General features: G+C 44.4%; 1 protein-coding gene and 1 long non-coding RNA gene across 2 annotated transcripts in view; both read right to left on the bottom strand.

The window, feature by feature from the left end:
• LOC134473456 (uncharacterized) overlaps positions 1-2440 on the bottom strand; it is a 30837-nt gene extending 28397 nt beyond the window's left edge. The window contains exon 1 of the long non-coding RNA XR_010043654.1: positions 436-2440. This is a non-coding gene — a long non-coding RNA (uncharacterized LOC134473456). The remainder of the gene's footprint in view (positions 1-435) is intronic.
• The window catches only part of Lpcat3 (lysophosphatidylcholine acyltransferase 3), a 38078-nt gene extending 35396 nt beyond the window's left edge, over positions 1-2682 (bottom strand). Inside the window, exon 1 of the mRNA XM_003463235.5 lies at positions 2447-2682. Within this exon, the coding sequence (XP_003463283.1) occupies positions 2447-2597 (151 nt within the window). The 5' untranslated portion in view covers positions 2598-2682. The remainder of the gene's footprint in view (positions 1-2446) is intronic.
• Positions 2683-19344: the final 16662 nt, after the last annotated feature.

Here is a 19344-nt window from a genome sequence, read left to right as displayed (position 1 = left end):
CTGAATAAATTTATTTGAAACAATTCATGTTATTAATTATGTTAAGCAGAGATGAGGCTCAGGTTGGTGAAAGGGAGATGTGTCTAGCAGCATTTGCCAGCGCCAGGGATCATATCAAACTGTATCATTGGCACCCTTCTTGCCAAACTTCTTGTGCTCTCCAGCTGAATGCAAATGTGCACTCACTGATCCTCTTCATAGATAAGCCTGGCTGTTGAAAATACTCGAATACAGTGATCCACATAAGCTTACTCTTTCCTCTAGGTATTAAAAGTCATAAGCAGACTGGGAAGGAAACTCAGTGGTACAGACTATGCTTAGCATTCATGGCCCAGGATTTGAGTTCTGGTACCCCCCCCCCAACTCGGGATTTTTAAAATTTTCATTTGTAACTCATCAATCAAAAGGTCATGAAATAGAAGGGCATGATGGTACCTGTAATCCCAGCACTTGGGAGGCTGAGGCAGGAGGATCACCGTGAGTTCCAAGCAGCCTCAAAAAACAAAAACAAAAAAAGCCTCAAAAAAATAAAACAAACCAAAAAACAAAACAATGAAATCATGAAATAGATGTAATGGATCATAAGTAATACTAAGAAGTAGGGCAAATGTTTCCTGGTGGTTTTTTTTTTTTTGATACCGGGGATCAAACTCACAACCTCACACTTGCCAGGCTTATGTCACTGAGCCAAACCCCCAGTCCATTTCCTGTAAGGTTTTAAATATATATGTACACATACATATATGTGCACGAGCACATTGAGCATTTATTACTTTGATGTTGGGTAGTAATAGAAGAACGGTAAGGTACAGAGAAAACACTTTCCTAGTGAGCAGCATGTCCCATTACAGTACCCAGGAGTATACAAGCAGTATCTGATTATATAGGCACCCACAGGACAAGTGCGAAGTCTTAAATCCAATCCTAGTTCCATTTAACAGCTTGACCCTTGTGTTATGTTCTCAGTTTACAGTGAGAAATCCACAGTGGGCTTCTGGACTAATGAATGTAATCACTTGTCATTGCCGATACGATACCAATTCCAACAAAAACTGGGTCAGAGCAAGGTTCAAAGAGCAGGAAGTTCAAAGCTGATGTGCTACATAGATTCCTACCTAGATGGGATGCTCATAAATTTGGGTTATGCCTGGGTGACGCTTAGCAAATCACACAACTGAAGATCCCTTCACCTCTAAAATCTTACAATTCTTCAAGAAAGGGAAAGGCAACCTTTATCTGGAAGAAAAGTTGATCATCTTGCTTTGATATGTAATAGGTAAATGACAAGTCTATTTAAAATATGAATTAGTAACCTCCCCATTATGCAGACTGTGTTGACACCCTTCAGGCTATTATGTATCAGAATCTCCACTGATGACAACTCCAAACTTCCTTCTGGCATTTAAATCCTGCCTTAACTGCCCAACCTTATCTCAAACTTTTTATGGTTGAGATCTCTGTTCTTGTACCATTCCTCTTTCCTTTTCCCTTTCACTTAGTTCTTTCCCAACTTTGATTTTCTAAACTAAAATTCTACATCCTTCCTAAAAACTTCCAACCACTCAAATGACCTATCATTGATGAGTTTAACCCTAGCATTCCAACAGGACTTTACATCAATTATTGTCCTCATTTCGTAGATAAGAAAAGCAAGTTAGGTAAAGTTAACTGCTTGTCTAGGATCTCACTATCTGTGAGCAGCAGCTAGGCTGGGTCTGACTCTTTTGCCTTCAAAGGCCACGTTAAAAACCATGGAGTACAGATGCCATTTAAAAAAAAGAAGCCCATAAACCAGTTATAATACAGCTTGTTGTGCCATAAATTTATACACAGCACACCCTTTGAACCTTACCAGTAATAATCACTTGGAACAGCATGGATAGTTTTAAAAGGGATTGTGAGTTGTTTCCCAAGCACAGTATTAAAATGATATTCCAGGGTGAATGACAGGAATGGCTAAAGATAAAAAAAAGCCATATGGTTTAAGAAGGAAATATTAAAAACGACACAGAAAGAGATGAAAGTGTAACAGGAGCTGGCAGTGCACAAAATAGACACGTCATGGAATATGGGGCTAGTGGGGCACCCCTAAGTTAGGGGCCTGCCCCTGCCGATAACAGAGCGCATATGCCGGGCTGTTAACAGTACACATGGTCAACCCGAGTGCAACTCAAGAGCGACATGAAAGACAGGTCATGGGGACACCGCGGAGCACGGCATGACAAGGAGGCGGGCACCGAAAGAGGGACCGGAGGGCACAGCGGGTCGAGGGGGAAACAGGTCCGGAGGACAGAGCCCCAGACTTGAGACAGGACTTCTGTTGGTGTCTTTTGGGGTTTACCGCCGCGCCCCACACAACCTTACTGGGGAAGTCAAGTCCTGTCTCCATCTCTTCTCGGTTACCCGGGGACCCCGGAGGGGGCAGACGAGGCAGGAGGGTCCTTACCAAGGAAGATGGAGATGATGAGCCGCAGCGCCTGTTCCGACGCGCCCAGGGACGTCGCCAACTTGCTCAAGCTCAGCTCTTCCAGCCCTGGCGGTAGCCACCAGGTCGGCTCCGCCGCTGTCCCCATGTCCCCCTCCGCCGCAGACGCCATCTTAACTGCGGGCGGCCCCCAGGGACCCCCGGCTCCCAGCGCCCCGATTGTGGGCAAGACGCTGGAGCTTCACCCCCAATTCCGGCCGGGGGCCCGCCCACGGCGTGCGCATTGGCCGCGGGCCCGCCCCGGCCGCCGGACCTAGCCTCTGATTGGTCGGGAGGCTCGAGGGCGTGGCCTAGCGCGGCAAGGTAGGAAGCGGGCGGGCCCGATCGTTTGTAAGGCAAAGGTGACTCGGGCCGATAATGACACGAGGCCCGCCCGGCGCGGGCGGGGCGTGGAGCCGGGACCGCTGCTATTGGAAAGGGCCAAGGCACGCAGCGACCGGCCGCACTCTGGGTCCTAACCGTCCGAGGGCGGCGTCGCTGGGGGCGAGAGTCCGGCCGCTCGGTGCTGCCCTCCCATTGGCTGAGAGCGAGCAGGCGAGAGTCAGGGAGGGCGGGGGTGGGGGGGCGCCGCCCAGCGCGGGGTTACTCGCGGTCGCCGGCGCGGGGTCACTGGGGCAGCGAGCTGAGAGCGGGAAGACGACGGCCTCGTGCGCGCCTCCTAGCGGCTCCCCCGACCCCCACCCCACAACCCCTTTTCCACGCGGTGTCCTTCTCTGGTCATCACCCGTGCTGGGGACGGAACCTTGCAGCCAAGCTAGGGCTCTGCCCCTGAGCTGCATCTTCAGCCCACCTGTAGTTAGCCCCGGTAAAACGCAGCCTTATCCCCAGAGGCGATGACATTAACATATGCTTTTTTTTTGTTGTTCTGAGGACTGAATCCAGGGCCTTCGCACTGAGCCACATCCCCATTTTGTTTTCTTTTTGGAGATAAGGTCTCACTACCTTGCCGAGCCTGGCTCCAACTTTTTCTGTTTCGTTGTTGTCTTGATTTTTTGAGATAGAGTTTCAATCTGAGTCAATCAGTAGTTTGAACTCTGGCCCAGGCTGGGTTTCTACTCAAGAGGATCCTCCTGCCTCAGCTGCCAGAGTGCTGGGGATTAAGGCATGCACTACTACGCCTGGTTGCTGGCTCCAAATCTTCCATCCTTCTGCTTCTGTCTCACAGTGCTGAGAAGGATATACCTAACATTTGCTGTTTTAATGAACCATTAAACTAATCATGTCACCATTTTAGTAATATATATTCATAATAAAAAAGTTCAAACAGTAGAGTAACAGGAAACAAAAAGTAAGAGCCCTTTCCTTGCCATGCTGTTTCCCATTCTCACTTCTTACAGGTAACCTTATTTGGATTGCACTAAAACAACTGTATCAAGCACTTGGCATGTACCAGGGACTGTGCCAGACTTGGAGTATAACTGAGTCCAAAGCTGCCAGGTGAGCGCATACACAGATAGCACCAGCAAGAGTGCAGATGCAAGCCTTGCCCACGCTCAGTCTCTGTGGTTGTGTAACCAAGAGAATTTCTTCTACTATGGCAGCTTCCACTTCTGTAACACTTTGTAAAGAAGATGTGTCTGTATTACTGTATTTAATTTGATCATGTAACAGAATTTTTTTATGAGGTCCTCTTACCCAATACAGAAGTGTGGAGAAACTTAGGAACTTGCTAATGCTTTTCCCAGTAAGTGGCAGAGATTATGTTTCCTTTTCTTCCTCCTTCTCCTTCCCCTCCCTTTTCCTTCCCCTTCTTTTCCTCTCGTCCTTCCTCCTTTTTCTTTGAGACAGGGTCTCACTATCTAGTTCAGGCTGATCTTGAACTCACTATGTAACCTGGGCTGGTCTTAAACTCATGGTGATCCTGCCTCAGTCTCCCTAGTACTGGGATTACAGGCATGTGCCACCATCCTGGGCCTAAGTGGCCAAGAATTTTAAATCTACACCTGTTGAATTCCCTCCAATGTTTTCTTTTAAATTTTATTTTATTACACAATCAAGCTGATTTTGTTTTGTTTCAATTTCATTTTATTTTGAGATAAAATCTGTGTAGTTCAGGCTGGCCTTGAACTCAGCTATACAGCCAGGCTGGTTTTTTTTGTTTTTGTTTTTGTTTGTACTGGGGATTGAAGTCACGGTCTTGCACTTACCAGGTAGACACTTATGCCACTGAGCTAAATCCTTGGAAGACAGCAAAAGCAAGACTATTTCTATCCTTTATGTTGTATGTAGGCTACCCACTCTAGGGTAGATGTAGCGCTTACATCCATAATCCCAGCACTAGACAATGAATCATTCACAAACTCTAGACTCAGCCATCTCCAAAAAGCACCTCCCCCATGACTGCATGAGGCTTTGGGGGATATCCAGACACAAACCGTAACAGAAATTATTTACACACACATACAATATGGTACTGTGTGAAGCATATATCTTCATATGCATTTGTTGCATAGTATGTGAACATGTACATATACTATATGGTTTTTCACATAGATCTCAGATAACCTTTTTTTTTTTTAAGTTTGGAAGTCATAGTCCTTTATTTTTCTGTATTAGTGATGACTTTGTACTTTAAAATTTTTTGCCATGAACTGTTGCTTCTCTGCCCCTCACTCTGCCTTGCAGCCAGCTGAGTATGGACTGATACCTCCACACACTGCGAGCTCAGTAAAACTTTCCTCCCTTGATTTTGGGTGTTGGATATTTTGTCTTGGCGATGATAAAGGTAACTAAGGCAGAATCTGGTACTGGGAGTGGGGCCATTGCTGTGGCTATACTTGACCATGTGGTTCAAAGACCTTTGGGAATGGCTTTATAGGAAGAGTTTGGAAAGGTTCTGAGATGTTATCTGAAAGAGTAGTGCTAGAACACCTTAGACTGTTATGTATGGGAGATTCTAGTTAGAGCTCAGAAAACCAGAAAGGTGATAGAAATCCTGCTGGTAAAGACCAGGCTTGGGAGGTTTTTGCTGGGAAGAAAGACTATATTGGCTGTTGGACTCCAGATGATGTGTGTTATGGTTTGGAAGAAAGTTTGTCTGCATTTTGCTTATGTCCAGACTTTACCTGGGACTATGATTAAGGGTGGTAGTCTAAGTAATCTGACAGAAAAAGTTTCAAGGCAGTCAAATGTTGAGGTAGTGGCATGGCTATAGTTAGGGACGTTTAGCCAGATTTATGTTATGAATCAAGAGCAGAAAGCTAGCAGGATTATTTAAAATGTGAATTTGGCCAGAAAGGAAGCTCCAGTAAAGCTGTGGACTGCAAAGGTAGAGCAGAGGAAATATTGATTGCTGGGAAGGAATAGAATACAAAAGATGACCTTGGACATCACAGGAAGCAGCAAGTTTGTACCCTTTGTAGCCTCAAAACTGCAAAAGTGGAAGACTTTGCTTTGAGGAGAAAGCCACAGCACAACATGCCCTAAAATGGCAGCAGCATAGAGAATTTATTCCTTGGAATTAGGTTTACAGTTTTCAGTGATCAGGCATTCAACCTCTACAGCTGAGAGAAGAAAGCCTGGCTGTGCTCCAGCTAGCAGCAGGCCTTGCCATCACCCATGTAACGCTGACTGCAGGCACATGCAGAATGCAAGAGTTCTGAGGTTCAAAAGGCTTCCACACAGATTTCAGAAGGCCTGGGAGGCCAGGCAGTGTGCCCCTGAGAGGGCAGTATATGAAGCTGTGAGAGTAAAGTCAAAGGTGCAGTGGAGACCCCTGAAGTTTGGAGAAGCCAGGAATATGGATCATCTGAGGAAACCTGCAAGAAGGGAGCAAAGCAGGCCCAAGATAGAAGCCAGTGGAGCTACAACCACCTGTGTACCTTAGGAGTGGAACCATCCAGGCCTTTTAGAGCTCACAACTTGCCACACATTGTCTTGGATGTTGCACATGGAACTACAGGACTTAATGTTTGCCCTGCTGGTTGTGGGCTCCTTTGCCCTGTTCCTTTGTATTTCTGTTTGTAACTTTTGAAATGGAAATGTATATCTTGTGCCATTGAATGTTGGAAATGTTTAACTTGCTTTTCATTTGTATGGGGTCTCATAGCTAAGAGTTTACCTTACAACTCAGAAGAGATTTGAGACTTGAACTTTTCAGCAATGCTGAAACTGTTAGGACTTATGCTACTTGCAGATGGACTAAATGTGTTTTGCATAAAGGAATGTGTATCAGTCTTTGGGGGGTGCAGGAGTGGAATGTTATGGTTTGTGTCTGGATGTCACCACAGAGTCTCATGCAATCATGGGGGAGGTGCTTTTTGGAGGTGGCTGATCCTAGAGTTTGTGACTGATTCATTGTCTAGTGCTGGGATTATGGGTGGGAGGGCTGCATTCACCCTAGGGTGGGTAGCCTATGTACAATATAAGGGATAGAAAGCCTTCTCTTTTGCTCCTCCCTTTTTGCTGTTGCTGCTTTTGCTGTCTTCTGCTGCCATGAATTGTTTATCTGTCACAACCCATCTTGGAGCCAGCTATGTATGGACTGAAACTTCCACAGACTGTGAGCTCAATAAACCTTTCCTTCCTTAATTTTTTTTTTTTTGTCTTTTTCATTTTTATTGGTACCGGGAATCGAACTCAGGACTGCCTGCTTGCAAGGCAGGTGCTTATGCCACTGAGCTAAATCCTCAGCCCCTCCGTCCTTAATTTTGAGCATTGGATGTTTTGTCTCATTAATGAGAAAAGTAATTAAGAAAATTTCTAATTTGATTTCATTAAGAAGGTTAGCTGGGTGTGATGGTGAATGCCTGTGCTCTCACAGCTTTCAGAGGCTGAGGCAGAAGGATGGAAAATTCCGGTCCAGCCTGGGCAATTTAGCAAGACCCTGTCTTAAAATATAAAATGAAGAAAGGACCATCGATGTAACTCAGTGTGAAGGCTTTGGGTTCAATCCTCAGTACCCTTTCTCCTCAAAACTGGCTGGCCAAGATCTACTTACTTAATTGCAGCATTTATTAGCAGTATGTGATCCTTCATCTAGAAAATAGCACTTTAGGGCCTGTAACCAAGAGGGCAATTATAGGTTGCAGGATTTGCACACCCTTTAGATTTTGCTGGTTCAGTGTTTGCCTTAATTTTAAGACTCCTAAATATTTAATAAAATTATAAATATGGCATAAATTTAGCATATTTAAGACTCCTAAAATCTCTGATTCACTGTGATAAACAAAATGTGCTTGTTAAAGCATCTGTTTTGACATAGAAAAGGCTAACATGTAGCCCAGGGTAGAACCCTTGCCTAGCACAACAAGGCTATGAATTCTATCCCTAACGCTGGGGGAAATTTTTAAAAAAGAAAACATGGAAAGTCAGTTTTTCTTTGTGTTTTGTGAGCAGATGACATGTTTGTCCCTCCAAGTGCGGCCTCCAAGTGCGGCTGGGTGGGGGAAGGGGCAGCTGCCTCCTCAGGTGTCCAATCAGCCATATTCTCCTCCTTTTTGGTGTCCTGTGGGGTGGCTTTGCCTTCAGTTACAGGAGCTAGAGAGCAGGAGATTGAGACAGTGTGGCCTCTTAGTTTATAGTGAACATAACTAAGTCTAGTTCTCTGCTGGACCCCTAAACAAGGGTGAAGACTAAATAGACCATACCTTCAAGAAACTCTGCCATATGGGAAGAGAGACATGAAAAGATGATGAAACAACATGGCAAGGTTCTCGCTGGGCAGTGTAGGCTGGCTTAGAACTCAGGCTTCAGAGTGGGCGCGGCTTCAGGCCTTAGACCAACATATTGGCTTTCTCCTCCTCCTCTTCCTCTTTTCCTCTTCCTCTTTTTTTTTTAATGCTAGGGTTGAAACCCAGGGCTGGAACATACTAGGCAAGTACTCTACCACTGAGCTATATTCCCATCTTTTAGAAAAATTCTTCCTGTATGTGTGTGTGTGTGTGTTTGAGGCAAGATTTCACTATGCATTTCAGGCTGGCCTTGAACACACTTTGTAGCCCAGGCTGGCCTTGAACTTGAATTTACAGCAATCCTCCTTGCTTGCTTTCCCAAGTGCTGGGATTACAGGGTTGTCTTGGTTACTTTTTTCTTGTTGTTGAGACAGAATACCTGATTCCCAAAATTAGGGAAGGGAAGCTTTCTTCCTTACAATTTTGGAGGTTTCAGTCCAAACTCAGCTGGCTCCAAGGCAGGGTGGCATGGTGGGCCACTATTCATGGCCCCTGCAAAATAATAAGTGCCAACCATGCAAGAGAAAAGACATGCCTTTTTCCTGCCCTTACACTGTATGTCAACTCTACCCCTGGGTGGGTATAGCACTCACACCACCAATCCCAGTGCTAGACATTGAACCAATCACCAATGCTGGATTCAGCTGCATCCATTATTGCATGAAGCTTGGAAGGGGGCCATCTGAACACAAACCATAACAAGGGTTGTACTAATATGCCCAGCTTTAGTTGTGATTCTTTACATGTTAGAGTGAAACAAACCTTTGTTTCTTCAGGGTTGGAACTGTTTGTAGTCCTACCTAGGTTGGCTTGTTGTAGTTTCTTGTTGACCTTAATCACAGGCATGGTAACATCAAGAAATGCCCTGAGCTGGTTCTCATAATGCAAACATAGTCTTCCCTTCTTCCCTCATGTAATAGAATCCAAATTCCCCTGGATAATCAGGCTCCATCACCAGCCTGCATAATAAGTCCCTTCTTGGCCTGTTGATTTCAGGGACATGGGCAATCCAAAGTGACAGGGTGGCAGCCTTGATTCCAAAATCAGTGCAATCATTCTTCTTCTTTTTTTTTTGAGAGAGGGTCTTGCTATGTAGTCCAGGATGGCCTCGAACTTGCAGTTATCCCTTTGCCTCAGGCTCCTGAGTGCTTGGTGCAGTCATTCCTGTGTCTTCCAGTAGAAGCAGTCCTCTCTTTGGGACTAAGACCAACATAGTCTAAGATTGCAGAAACAGGAAGCAGAACTTTTCCTGGTGGATCAATACAGATAAGAGCAAATGCTGCCACTACATATCAGCCTTATGATTCCTAGACCTTGGTTGGGGACATATATAGCCCTCTAGAGAAGAGTGTCCCGGCCCTGCAAGGTGTTGCTACCCAGTGAGTGCTGTCTCTATGTCTTCACACCAAGACAGCTGCTCAGGAGTGTGCAGCATGGTAAGGTCAGAGAGGTTGCAGAGCAGCAATGTCTTGCCATTCTTCTTTCCTAAGAGGTGTGTGCCTTGAGGGCAATGCTGTTGGAATACCATGATTATGACTATGTGTTTCTGTAAGCTGAGGGATGGTAGATTTGGCAGAAGCTGTCTGTACAAGGGAGGCAAATCTTAGCTGGTTGTGTGGTGCACACCTGTAATCTCATACTCTGGTAGGCTGAGGCAGTGATACAGGAGACAGGGCATGGCAAAGCTGGCTGGGAAAATAAGCAGGCCCTGTCAATTACAAGATCCAAGGACAGCTGGGGGTTTAGCTCAGCAGCATAAGCGCCTGCCTTGCAAGCAGGCAGTCGTGAGTTCGATCCCTGGTACCGACAAAAAGGAAAAGGACAAAAAAAAAAAAAAAAAAAAAAGATCCAAGGACAGTGCCAAATAATTATCATGACCCTACATGTGGAACTTCTTGCAGCTGCCGTAAGATGTGGATGGCGTAAAAGAGATGAGATGATAGCAGGAGCTGCTATTGTGACTTCTCACAGTAGCCCGTTCTGTGTTCTAGATGAAGGTTGTACTTTTATTTTTGTATTTATCCTTTCTTCTTTTTGTTTAGTTCAAGTTCATTCTGCAGAGCTAGTTCTTCCCTTACCCCTGAACCCTCCATTTTTCAAATAAACTTTTGTATCATTTTTGGCTGGTCTCATCCAATCCTATGTTCAAGGCAAGAAGGACCTGGAATACTTTTAATTGGTGAGCCATTTCTAAAGGAACTATCCAATAACAGCAGGAGGATTAGAAGTTCATGCCTGATCTGGACAATTTAGCAAGATTCTGTCTCAGAAAAAGACAAAAATGAAAACAAATTTTTTCCCAGAGTAAGTGTCCTTTACAATAAAAGCCAAACACTGCCGTTTCTGTGATGGAAGCTTACCACTGTAATCAACCTCATACAAGATGGGTGGCTGACTGTCACCCCAGGGAATGGTGCCACCCCAGGAATTCAGAACTGGTCTCTGCTGCCACAGTTTGGGGATACAACAGTGGCTGGAACCAGGTCAGTCTTGGGAGTGGACCCCATGTGGCTGAGCCTGGGCATGATCTCTATCCCTGCCACTCTTGTCATAGTGTTCAGGAGACATCAGGCACAGGCTGGGTCATCCTATCTACTTTATGGTTAAAACCCTCCAGGGCCAGGTGTGCTGGTACATGCCAATAGTCTCACACTCTAGGAGGCTGAGAAAGGAAGATTAAAAGTTGGAGCCCAGTCTCAACCATTTAGCCATTTAGCAACTTAGTGAGAATTTATCTTTAAAAAACTTAAAAAAAAAGTGGCTGGGGATGTAGTTTAGTATGAGGGCCTTAGGTTTAATATTCCATCTCTCTCTCTCTCTCACACACACACACATATCCTCTGTTGAGATTATCCTTTAAATGTTTACAGGTGATACAAATCTCTTGACTTTTTTCCCATAAAAATTATCTGTCCACATACTGCTTCCCTAATTTGGCTTGTGATCATTTTCAATCATATTGCTTCCAGGTTCCTTTTTTCTTATTGCTGGGAATTGAATGCTAGGTCTTGTGTACAACTGAATGCAAGCACTCTACCTTGGCTATATCCCCAGGGCCTGGATTCCAAGTTTCTGACCATCCAGCCACAGCAATGGCTGCAGTCCATGAATCAGTGTAGAGCTGCAAACCTGACATTTCCCCTCCTAAGCAAAGTGAGCAACCATGTGCATGCTTAACGCCCAAAGAAGATTTCAGTTCACCACTGTCCTTCAGGGAAGTCACAGAAAAGGGTATGGGGTTGCAGCTGTCCACTGTTGGAAGAGGTCTGCATTCAAGCCAAACCAGCCCAAGTATTCCCTTTCTCTATCAGCTTATCAATCACAGGAGATCCCTGTGAGCTCACAGAGGCAAACTGGGAGAGAACAAGCAGTGCAGCAAGAGTGGAGTCTCAAGTGGTGGCACATGCCTGTCATCCCAGTACTTGGGAGGTTAGAGGCAGGAGGATTGCTGCAAATTAAGTTCAAGGCCAGCCTGGACTACATAGAGACCTTGTCTCAAAAAAACAGACAAAAAGGCAAAGGAGCTTTTTAGGTCCTTCCAGAAATGGGCTGAAGTAACACACTCAAGTGAGAACTATGAGAAACGTGTTAGGTGTTGTACCTTCTCTTTGATTGCAGGAGAGGTTAGATGCACTGATTTGTCACTTACGATGGAAGAGGTTGCTCAACATGACCCACACCACTGGACCCCTAGAATGTCACTGAAGTAGAAGACCCCTGTCTTCCTTTCCTCATTGCTGAGACAAAATACCCATTACCTAAAGTTAAAGGAGGAAAGGTTTATTTCAGCTCACAGTTTGTAGAGGTTTCAGTCTAGAGTTGGTTGGCTCCAAGGCAGAGTGGTATGGCAGAGAAGCATTGCAAAGGAGAAACAGTACATGGCAGGGCCGGCAGAAGGCAGCAAACAGGAAACAGCAAGCAGCAGCAGCAGCAGCAGCAGCAGCCTGCTCCTCCCTTTTATTCCTTCCAGGCAACTCACATTTTGGGGAGTGCCACCCACACCCAAGGTGTGCCTTTCCATTACCCACAGGCAGAACTACGATGAAACAATCCATGGACCCCAGAATCACACCCTTAATTTTTGTCAGATTTGTTTCCCACCCTTTGACACACAAATGCATTATAGTAAGTCTAGAATAGTTGCCACTTCCTGCTTGTGGGGTGCAATCATCACGTCATTTATGTAAGAACTGGCATAATAGCTTGTGGGAGAGAAGAGATTCAGGATCTGTACCAACTAAATCGTGATACAGTATTGGAGAGTTGATTAACTGCAGTAGGACAGTGAAGGTGTGATAGTGGCTTTGTCAGCTGAAATCAAACTGCTGCTGGTGGACTTTACTAACAGGCATTGGGGAAAAAAAAAGCATCAATAGCTGCACCCTGGGTCTCAGGGGATGTGCTAATTTGCTCCTTCAGTGAAATCACATCTAGGCCAGCGGTCGAAGTCCAGTAGAGACAGCTTTAATGGCCTCCTTTGGCTTTTCTCATCGTAATGGTCCTTATTCCACAGATCAAGGTCCCAGTGTGGGCTTCCATCATCTACTGTGTGTATTTACTGCAATTGTACTTGGTAACACTGAGGACAGGCAGGGTGTGGGGACCTAAACTTAAATTCCCTGCTCACAAGACCTCTATCAGAACCTACTCTGATCTGTAAGCCATAATGACTTCTTGGGTCCCCAGAGTTAGTGTTTGTTTAGAGTCAGCGTCCAGGAGTCCCCAAACTGGCTTTATCTCATTACCACTCCTTTTCCACTTTTATACTTACTTTCTTCAATTTATTTTACTTCATTACTTTATTTATTCTGAAAGATTCCTACTTTTCTTTCTTTTGGTACTGGGGATCGAACTCATGACCTCACACTTGCCAGGCAGGCACTTATGCCACTGAACTAAATCCCTGGCCCTACTTTTTTAATTTTAAAGTTTCTTTGGCATTGATCATTTACAATTTATTTATTTATTTAGGTTTTTTGAGACAGAGTTTCACTATGTAGTTTAGACGGGACTTCAAATCACTATGTAGTCCAGGCTGGCCTCAAACTCACAGTAGTCCTCCTGCTTCAGCCTCCTGAGTGCTGGGATTTCAGGCACGCTCCCCCATGCCTGGCTCCCTACTTTTCTTATAATTTTGCTAGGTCAAAAAAACCTATCTCTCTTTAGTTTCATTGCACAATAAATAGTTTGCTAATACTTTAGCAAACGTTGTATCCAGAGTCCCTGAGAGTAGTCTAGATACTCTGTATGTAAAAAGAATCATGTTAGTGAGCTTTTTGTCCCTGTGATAAATACCTGAAATATATACCTTAGGAGGTGAAAAGGAACTAGGTGTGCAATCCCAGCACTCTAGGAGACTGAGACAGGGGGGCTGGGAGTTTGAGCTCGGCCTGGGAAAATTAGCCCATGAATAGGAAAGAAAGGAAGGAAAGAAGGAAGGAAGGAAGGAAGGAAGGAAGGAAGGAAGGAAGGAAGGAAGGAAGGGGAGAACTGGGGGTGTAGCTCAGTGGGTAGGCCTAGGTCCAATCCCCAGGTACTAAACACATACACACTCACAGATACACACATAGACACACACACACACACACACACACACACACACACACACACACGGAGTTGCTCTGACCTGCAGTGCTTGTGGTTGGGAGCATGTGGCTGAAGAGGGCTCAGGGCAGCTGGGAAACAACGGAGAGGAGGGGGTTGGGGTCCCCATGTCCCCTTCAAGGCCCGCTCCTTGACTTAACTTCCATTGGGTCCCACCTTGTAAAGGTTCTGCCCCTTCCCGTAGTGCTGCAGGTGGGAAGCAAGCCTTTAACAAGCAAGCCTCTGGGAGGCCAGTCTCCATCTAAACTAACAGTTGGGGTCCTCTTCCTTCCTCCCAGTGTGCCCCCTGTGAGGAGGCCGAGTTCGGTTAGTGCTAGTGTGCAGGGAGATGCCAGCTTTAACTTGTGAGTGCCTGACTTGGGTAGGGAGCACTAGATTGGCAAATTCCATTCCCCATTCAGGGCCAAGGAAGAAAGGGTGGCCAGTCTGACCTTGAGTTCAAGTGGTGTGTTCACAAGCTCGAGAGTGGAAAATTCTCTAGAAATTACTGGCTGCATTTCAAGATGACGTGGTTGTTGTAGGTATATTTGCTGGTATTGCCTGTACCCGTAACCTCAGCCTCATTTGTTACTGAATTAAAAAGTGGAAGAAGAACTAGAACCAGGCTGTGGGCAGAGGTCTTTATGAGTGGCTCAGTCCTGAGAAGCCTCAGAACAACTGCAGCTCAAGAATCTGCTGCGGGTGCCCTTTCCAGCCCAGCAAGCATGAAGGTGAAGGGGATCTTTCCTCAGGAGGGGGCCTTTTAGAGCTTAGCTATTTTATAAGAGACAGCGAAAGAAGCCGTAGCACAGACAGGTGATTAAAAAGATTTTTCCTTTTGCTGTGGTGTGGTCTGTTCCACCATGGAAAGAGGACCAATGAACCCTGCCCTGGGGTGAGTTTGGTCATGGAGAGAAAGTGGGAATTTAAAAGTTCACACAGGAGGAGCTCCACATGGCTAAGTACAGGATGCCCAAATTACCAAGTTTCTACCTGATTTCTTCCAGTTATATTTAAGTCCCCAAGACATAAATTTCTTATTTATTTGTTTAGCTATTTATTTGAGATAAAGCCTTGCTATGTAGTTCTGGCTGGCCGAACTCACTATGTAAGTAGCTCTGGCTGGTCTTGAACTCATGGTGATCTTCCTGCCTCAGCCTCCTGAGTGCTGGAATTAGAGGCATGCACCAACATGCCTGGCTATTTATTTTTGAGATGGTGTCTTGCCATGTTGCCTAGGCTGGTCCTAAAGGGCTTAAGCCTTGAGCCATCTCTTGATGGCTTGAGCCTTGAGCCATACAAGTCCTTGGACTTGTATTTATTTATTTGGATTTTTCAAGGCAGGTTCTCACTATGTATTACAGGCTGACCTTGAGCTTACTATGTAGCCAAACTGGCTCCTATCTTTGCTCCTATCCTTACTGCAGTCCTCCTGCCTTAGCCTCTTGAGTGCTGGGATTACAGGTGTGCACCACCATCCTTCGCTAGCCCTTGAACTTTTAGAAACCAAGGCTCATTTAAATTTTGCCTTGTTACTAATGCAGCCCCTAAAGTCTTGGAGGAGCTAAGCCATTCCAGCCTGGGCTGCAGCTTCAGGCGCAAACCATGCCTCTGTTCAGGGACTGCAAACTTTCTGGCTTAGATTAAACTGAATACATTTGAGGTTATCAGTTTTATGATTTTAAGAACTTTGGACTTTAGTTCCTTTTGTCTTTAATGTCTTAGCTTCAGTTTGCAATAGAATTTGAACTTTAATTTGGGAAACTGCTAACGGGAGGGCTTTGTCACTGTTCAAACTTGCGACCATTGTACTGTTGGTATTCTACTGATTGTCTTCATTGGCAAGTGCACAATGTCAGTACCGATTTCCCACAACTGTCTTAGTCAGCATGGCTGGGTGAAGCTTGAGGTGGTAAATGGAACAGGAAGTGCATTTGTTTGGCTGGAGGATATATTTAATATTACTTTATTGTTTAGAATTGCTTTAGGACATCTGGAGCTAACAGCATCAGTGGACACAAAAGAACAGGTGCAGGTGACAGTGAATGGGGCAGGATTACATTGGCTGCATTTCTGGCCTCCTCCTTCAGGTGGGTGGTCATCTCCCTGGTTGATTAAATGTTTAATTTATCAAGTTTAATACATTAAGAGCAGCCTTGCCAGTATCAGGGAGCAGGTGTTCCTAGTCTTCCTGGGCTATGGTTCCTGAAGGAAGGAGCGCCCTCCGGTGGCTGTTCTGTTTACTCCATCGTGCGCTTGCCCTGGGGAGGTGGAGCGACTTCGTGTAACCAATAGTGATGGGAAGAGCGATGTGGTGGTGTTCCTCTGCTTGGCCTCTTCCTTTCGGCAGGGAGAGTCTTCAGGGAGCCCAAATTCTCTCTCTGTGGAAGGCTTTCCTGGTCCAGTGCTGCCTGGGATAGAACGGCAATTCTGTTGGACTCAGGGATTCAGTTAGCATTCATTTGGATTCTATTCTAAGCTACTTTTTTCTTTCTTTTTTTTTTGTCTTTTTCCTTTTTGTCGGTACCAGGGACTGCCTGCTTGCAAGGCAGGCGTGCAAGGCAGGCGCTTATGCCGCTGAGCTAAACCCCCAGCCCCAAGCTACTTCTTTCACATTAGCCTGTATTTCTACTAAAAATCTTTTTATTTTTTATTAGCATATAATAAAATTTTATTATATTAGTAAAAAATGCAATTATTAATTACATTAACAATTAAATAATTATTAAAATACATTAATATTAAATATATTAAATTATTAAATAAAATGATAATATATAATAAAAATGTATTATTTATACATTATAAATGTATATAATTATATTATGTGTATAATATAATTTATTATTTATATATTAAGATATACACGCCTATTTATTTATTATTTATATATAAATAATTTATTAATTATTTATAAAAATATATAATAGTATATCATAAAATTTTAATCAGTCATACATATTGATCACATTCATCATAGGGAATTGTACCTGTACATAATGTGTTTTAATTCTTTTTTTCGCATTCCCCTCCCCTCCTTTAACCTCTTTCCCTCCTCATTTACATATATAGGCATACTTTTAAAAATTAGTGCATGTTAGTAATATAGAATGGTGACTTTTTTATTTTTTATTTTTTGTCTTTTTCAGATAGGATCTGTCTATGCAATTCAGGCTGGCCCTGGGCTAACTTTGTAGCCCAGGTTGGTCTTGAACTTGCAAATGATTCTCCTGCCTCAGCCTCCCAAGTGCTGGGATTACAGGAATGTACCACCATGCCTGGCTAAATGGTGAGGTTTGTTTTGGAAAATTGGTACATGCATTTAACATATCTTGATCATTTCAATCTAACTTCCTCTCTTCTTCTGCTGATCTCCTTGCTATTTCCAAGAATAAAGATAGTATTTTTTTTTTTTTTTTGAGACAAGTCTCTCTATGTAGTTCATGCTGGCTTTGAACTCAACCTAGGTGTGCCTCACACTTCTGGTGGTCCTCTAACCTCAGCCTCCTGAGTGTTGGAGTTGTCACTGTGCACCACTACAACCAGCTAAGACAGTATTTTGGCCAATATCTGATGTTTCTTCTCTGTTTCTTAATATCTCTAGAACTTGAATAAGGAAGAGATGTTATTTATTCAGTTCTCTCAGAGTCTTCAGTGTCCCCATCAACATGATTGTTACTCTGAGTAACACTTATTCATCTTTACATACATCTGCAAGGTTTTACTTTTGTATATCAGCATTATCACATAAACTGGGATTCAGACTGTAAAAGAACACATGGGTGAAAAGCCAATAAATGCAATTAGGAGATGAAAGTGGGGAGGTGTGTTATTAGTCACTTTTGTGTCACTAAGACAAAGCCCCAGTACCTACAAGTTAAAGAAGAGATTTATTTTGGCTCACAGTTTTGGTTGGTTTAGTTCATGATTGGCTGGTTCCAAGGCAGAAATAACGTGGTGGAAAAAAACTGCTCCATGGCAATCTGGAAACAGAGAAGGAGGTGGTGGTGACAGGAATATACACTCCCAAACTGGGTGTAGTGACGCACACCTATAATTCTAGCATTCTGGGAGGCTGAAGCAGTAGGATCTCAAGTTTGAGCCCAGTCTGGAAAATTTAGCAACTTATAAAACTCTGTCTCAAAATAAGAAAGTTGAAAGGACTGGAATGTATCTTATGGTGAAGGCCCTGGGTTCAGTCCCCACTCTCCCAGTACACCATTACTGGGCACCCCAGTGACCCAACCTCTTCTGACCAGCTTCTACCAAACAGCACCTTTTGTTTTGATCTCATGAATAGATGAATCCATTGATGAGTATATTGCCTCTGTAATCTTAATTTCCTTCCAAAAGCCCCACTTCTGAACGTATGAGATTTTGGTGGGCATTTTAGATATAAACCATGACATTCCAACCTAAAAGGCTCATGTTCATTTCAAGATGAAAAATAGATTTAGTGTATCTTTAAGAGTTGCCAAAGTCTGAACAGTTCCAGCACTGCCCAGAAGTTCAAGTCTGAAACTCATGGCACGTTCTTATCTGTATGTTCCTATCAAAATCAAAATTAAAGTCAAATGCTTTCAACCTGCAAGGCCATAGGGTAAATATTCCTATTCCAAAAGGGAGGAATGGGAGAATAGAAGGGAATCAGACCAAAAGAGAGACCGAAAGCCAGCAGGACAAATATTAAATTCGGTAGCTGCATGTCCAGCATCCTGGGCAAGTTGTGGTGAGATGCAAGCTGTAAAGGGCTCGGGCAGCCCCATCCCTGTGGCCTGGCCAGGTGCAGCACATGGCCTCCCTCTTAGGCTGGCTCTGCGCAATGCCTTGACTTTCCTTGGCAGGTGTTCTACATTCCTGACAGCTCCAGCTTCCTGGAGTCTCCACAGCACCTTTGGCTTCACTGTTACTCCCGGCTTGTTAGTTATTTTTCAAAAGTTTATTGAGTACTAGATATATGTTAGAGTCTTAGCACAGACTATTTCATTGGATCTCAGCCACAACTGCTCTTGGTAATGGATGACAGGGTCTGAAATAGATGATATTTTGTTTTACATGTGACAAGCTGAAGCTCAGAGAGGCAAAATACCTCTTTCATGGTCATACTGCTAGTGAATGGTTTAAATTTCTGTTGGCACTTTCCTGCAATCATTTTTCAGGTACTCACTGAGCAGACTGTATTTTGCAGTGTTCAAGCTACAGAAACCAAGTGGTTGATTTTAGTAGAAGAGAAATTTATTACAGGAATTGTGCACTGCTCATAGAAATGCTTGGCAGGCTACCTGTGGGTGCTTTACAAAAGGGCACTGATGAGAATGGGCCTGCCTTTACGGTTACAGCCCATGCTGTGCCATGGACATCCTGGTTTTCAATGCTTGCCCACCGAGCTGCAGCCCACACAACCTCCTCGGTCTTGTTGCAGCCACCACTGTCTCCAGAGCTCTGTGGTTTCTGCCTCTGATGAATGGATTGTGATGGAGCGGCTGATCCACGACTGCTGTAGAGGTGGGGAATGTGCTCTCTAGGTCTGGGTCTTCCCTCCTGGGAGGTCATTTCTGCTCCCAGACTCACACAGCAAGGGGTGTCCCCAGTGTGGTAAATGTT

This window comes from Cavia porcellus, unplaced genomic scaffold (genome assembly GCF_034190915.1).
Source record: "Cavia porcellus strain 051 isolate PalLab524CR breed Dunkin Hartley unplaced genomic scaffold, mCavPor4.1 scaffold_27, whole genome shotgun sequence".
NCBI lineage: Eukaryota > Metazoa > Chordata > Mammalia > Rodentia > Caviidae > Cavia > Cavia porcellus.
Note: the sequence above shows the minus strand (reverse complement) of the source record. Positions and strands in the feature narration are given on the sequence as shown.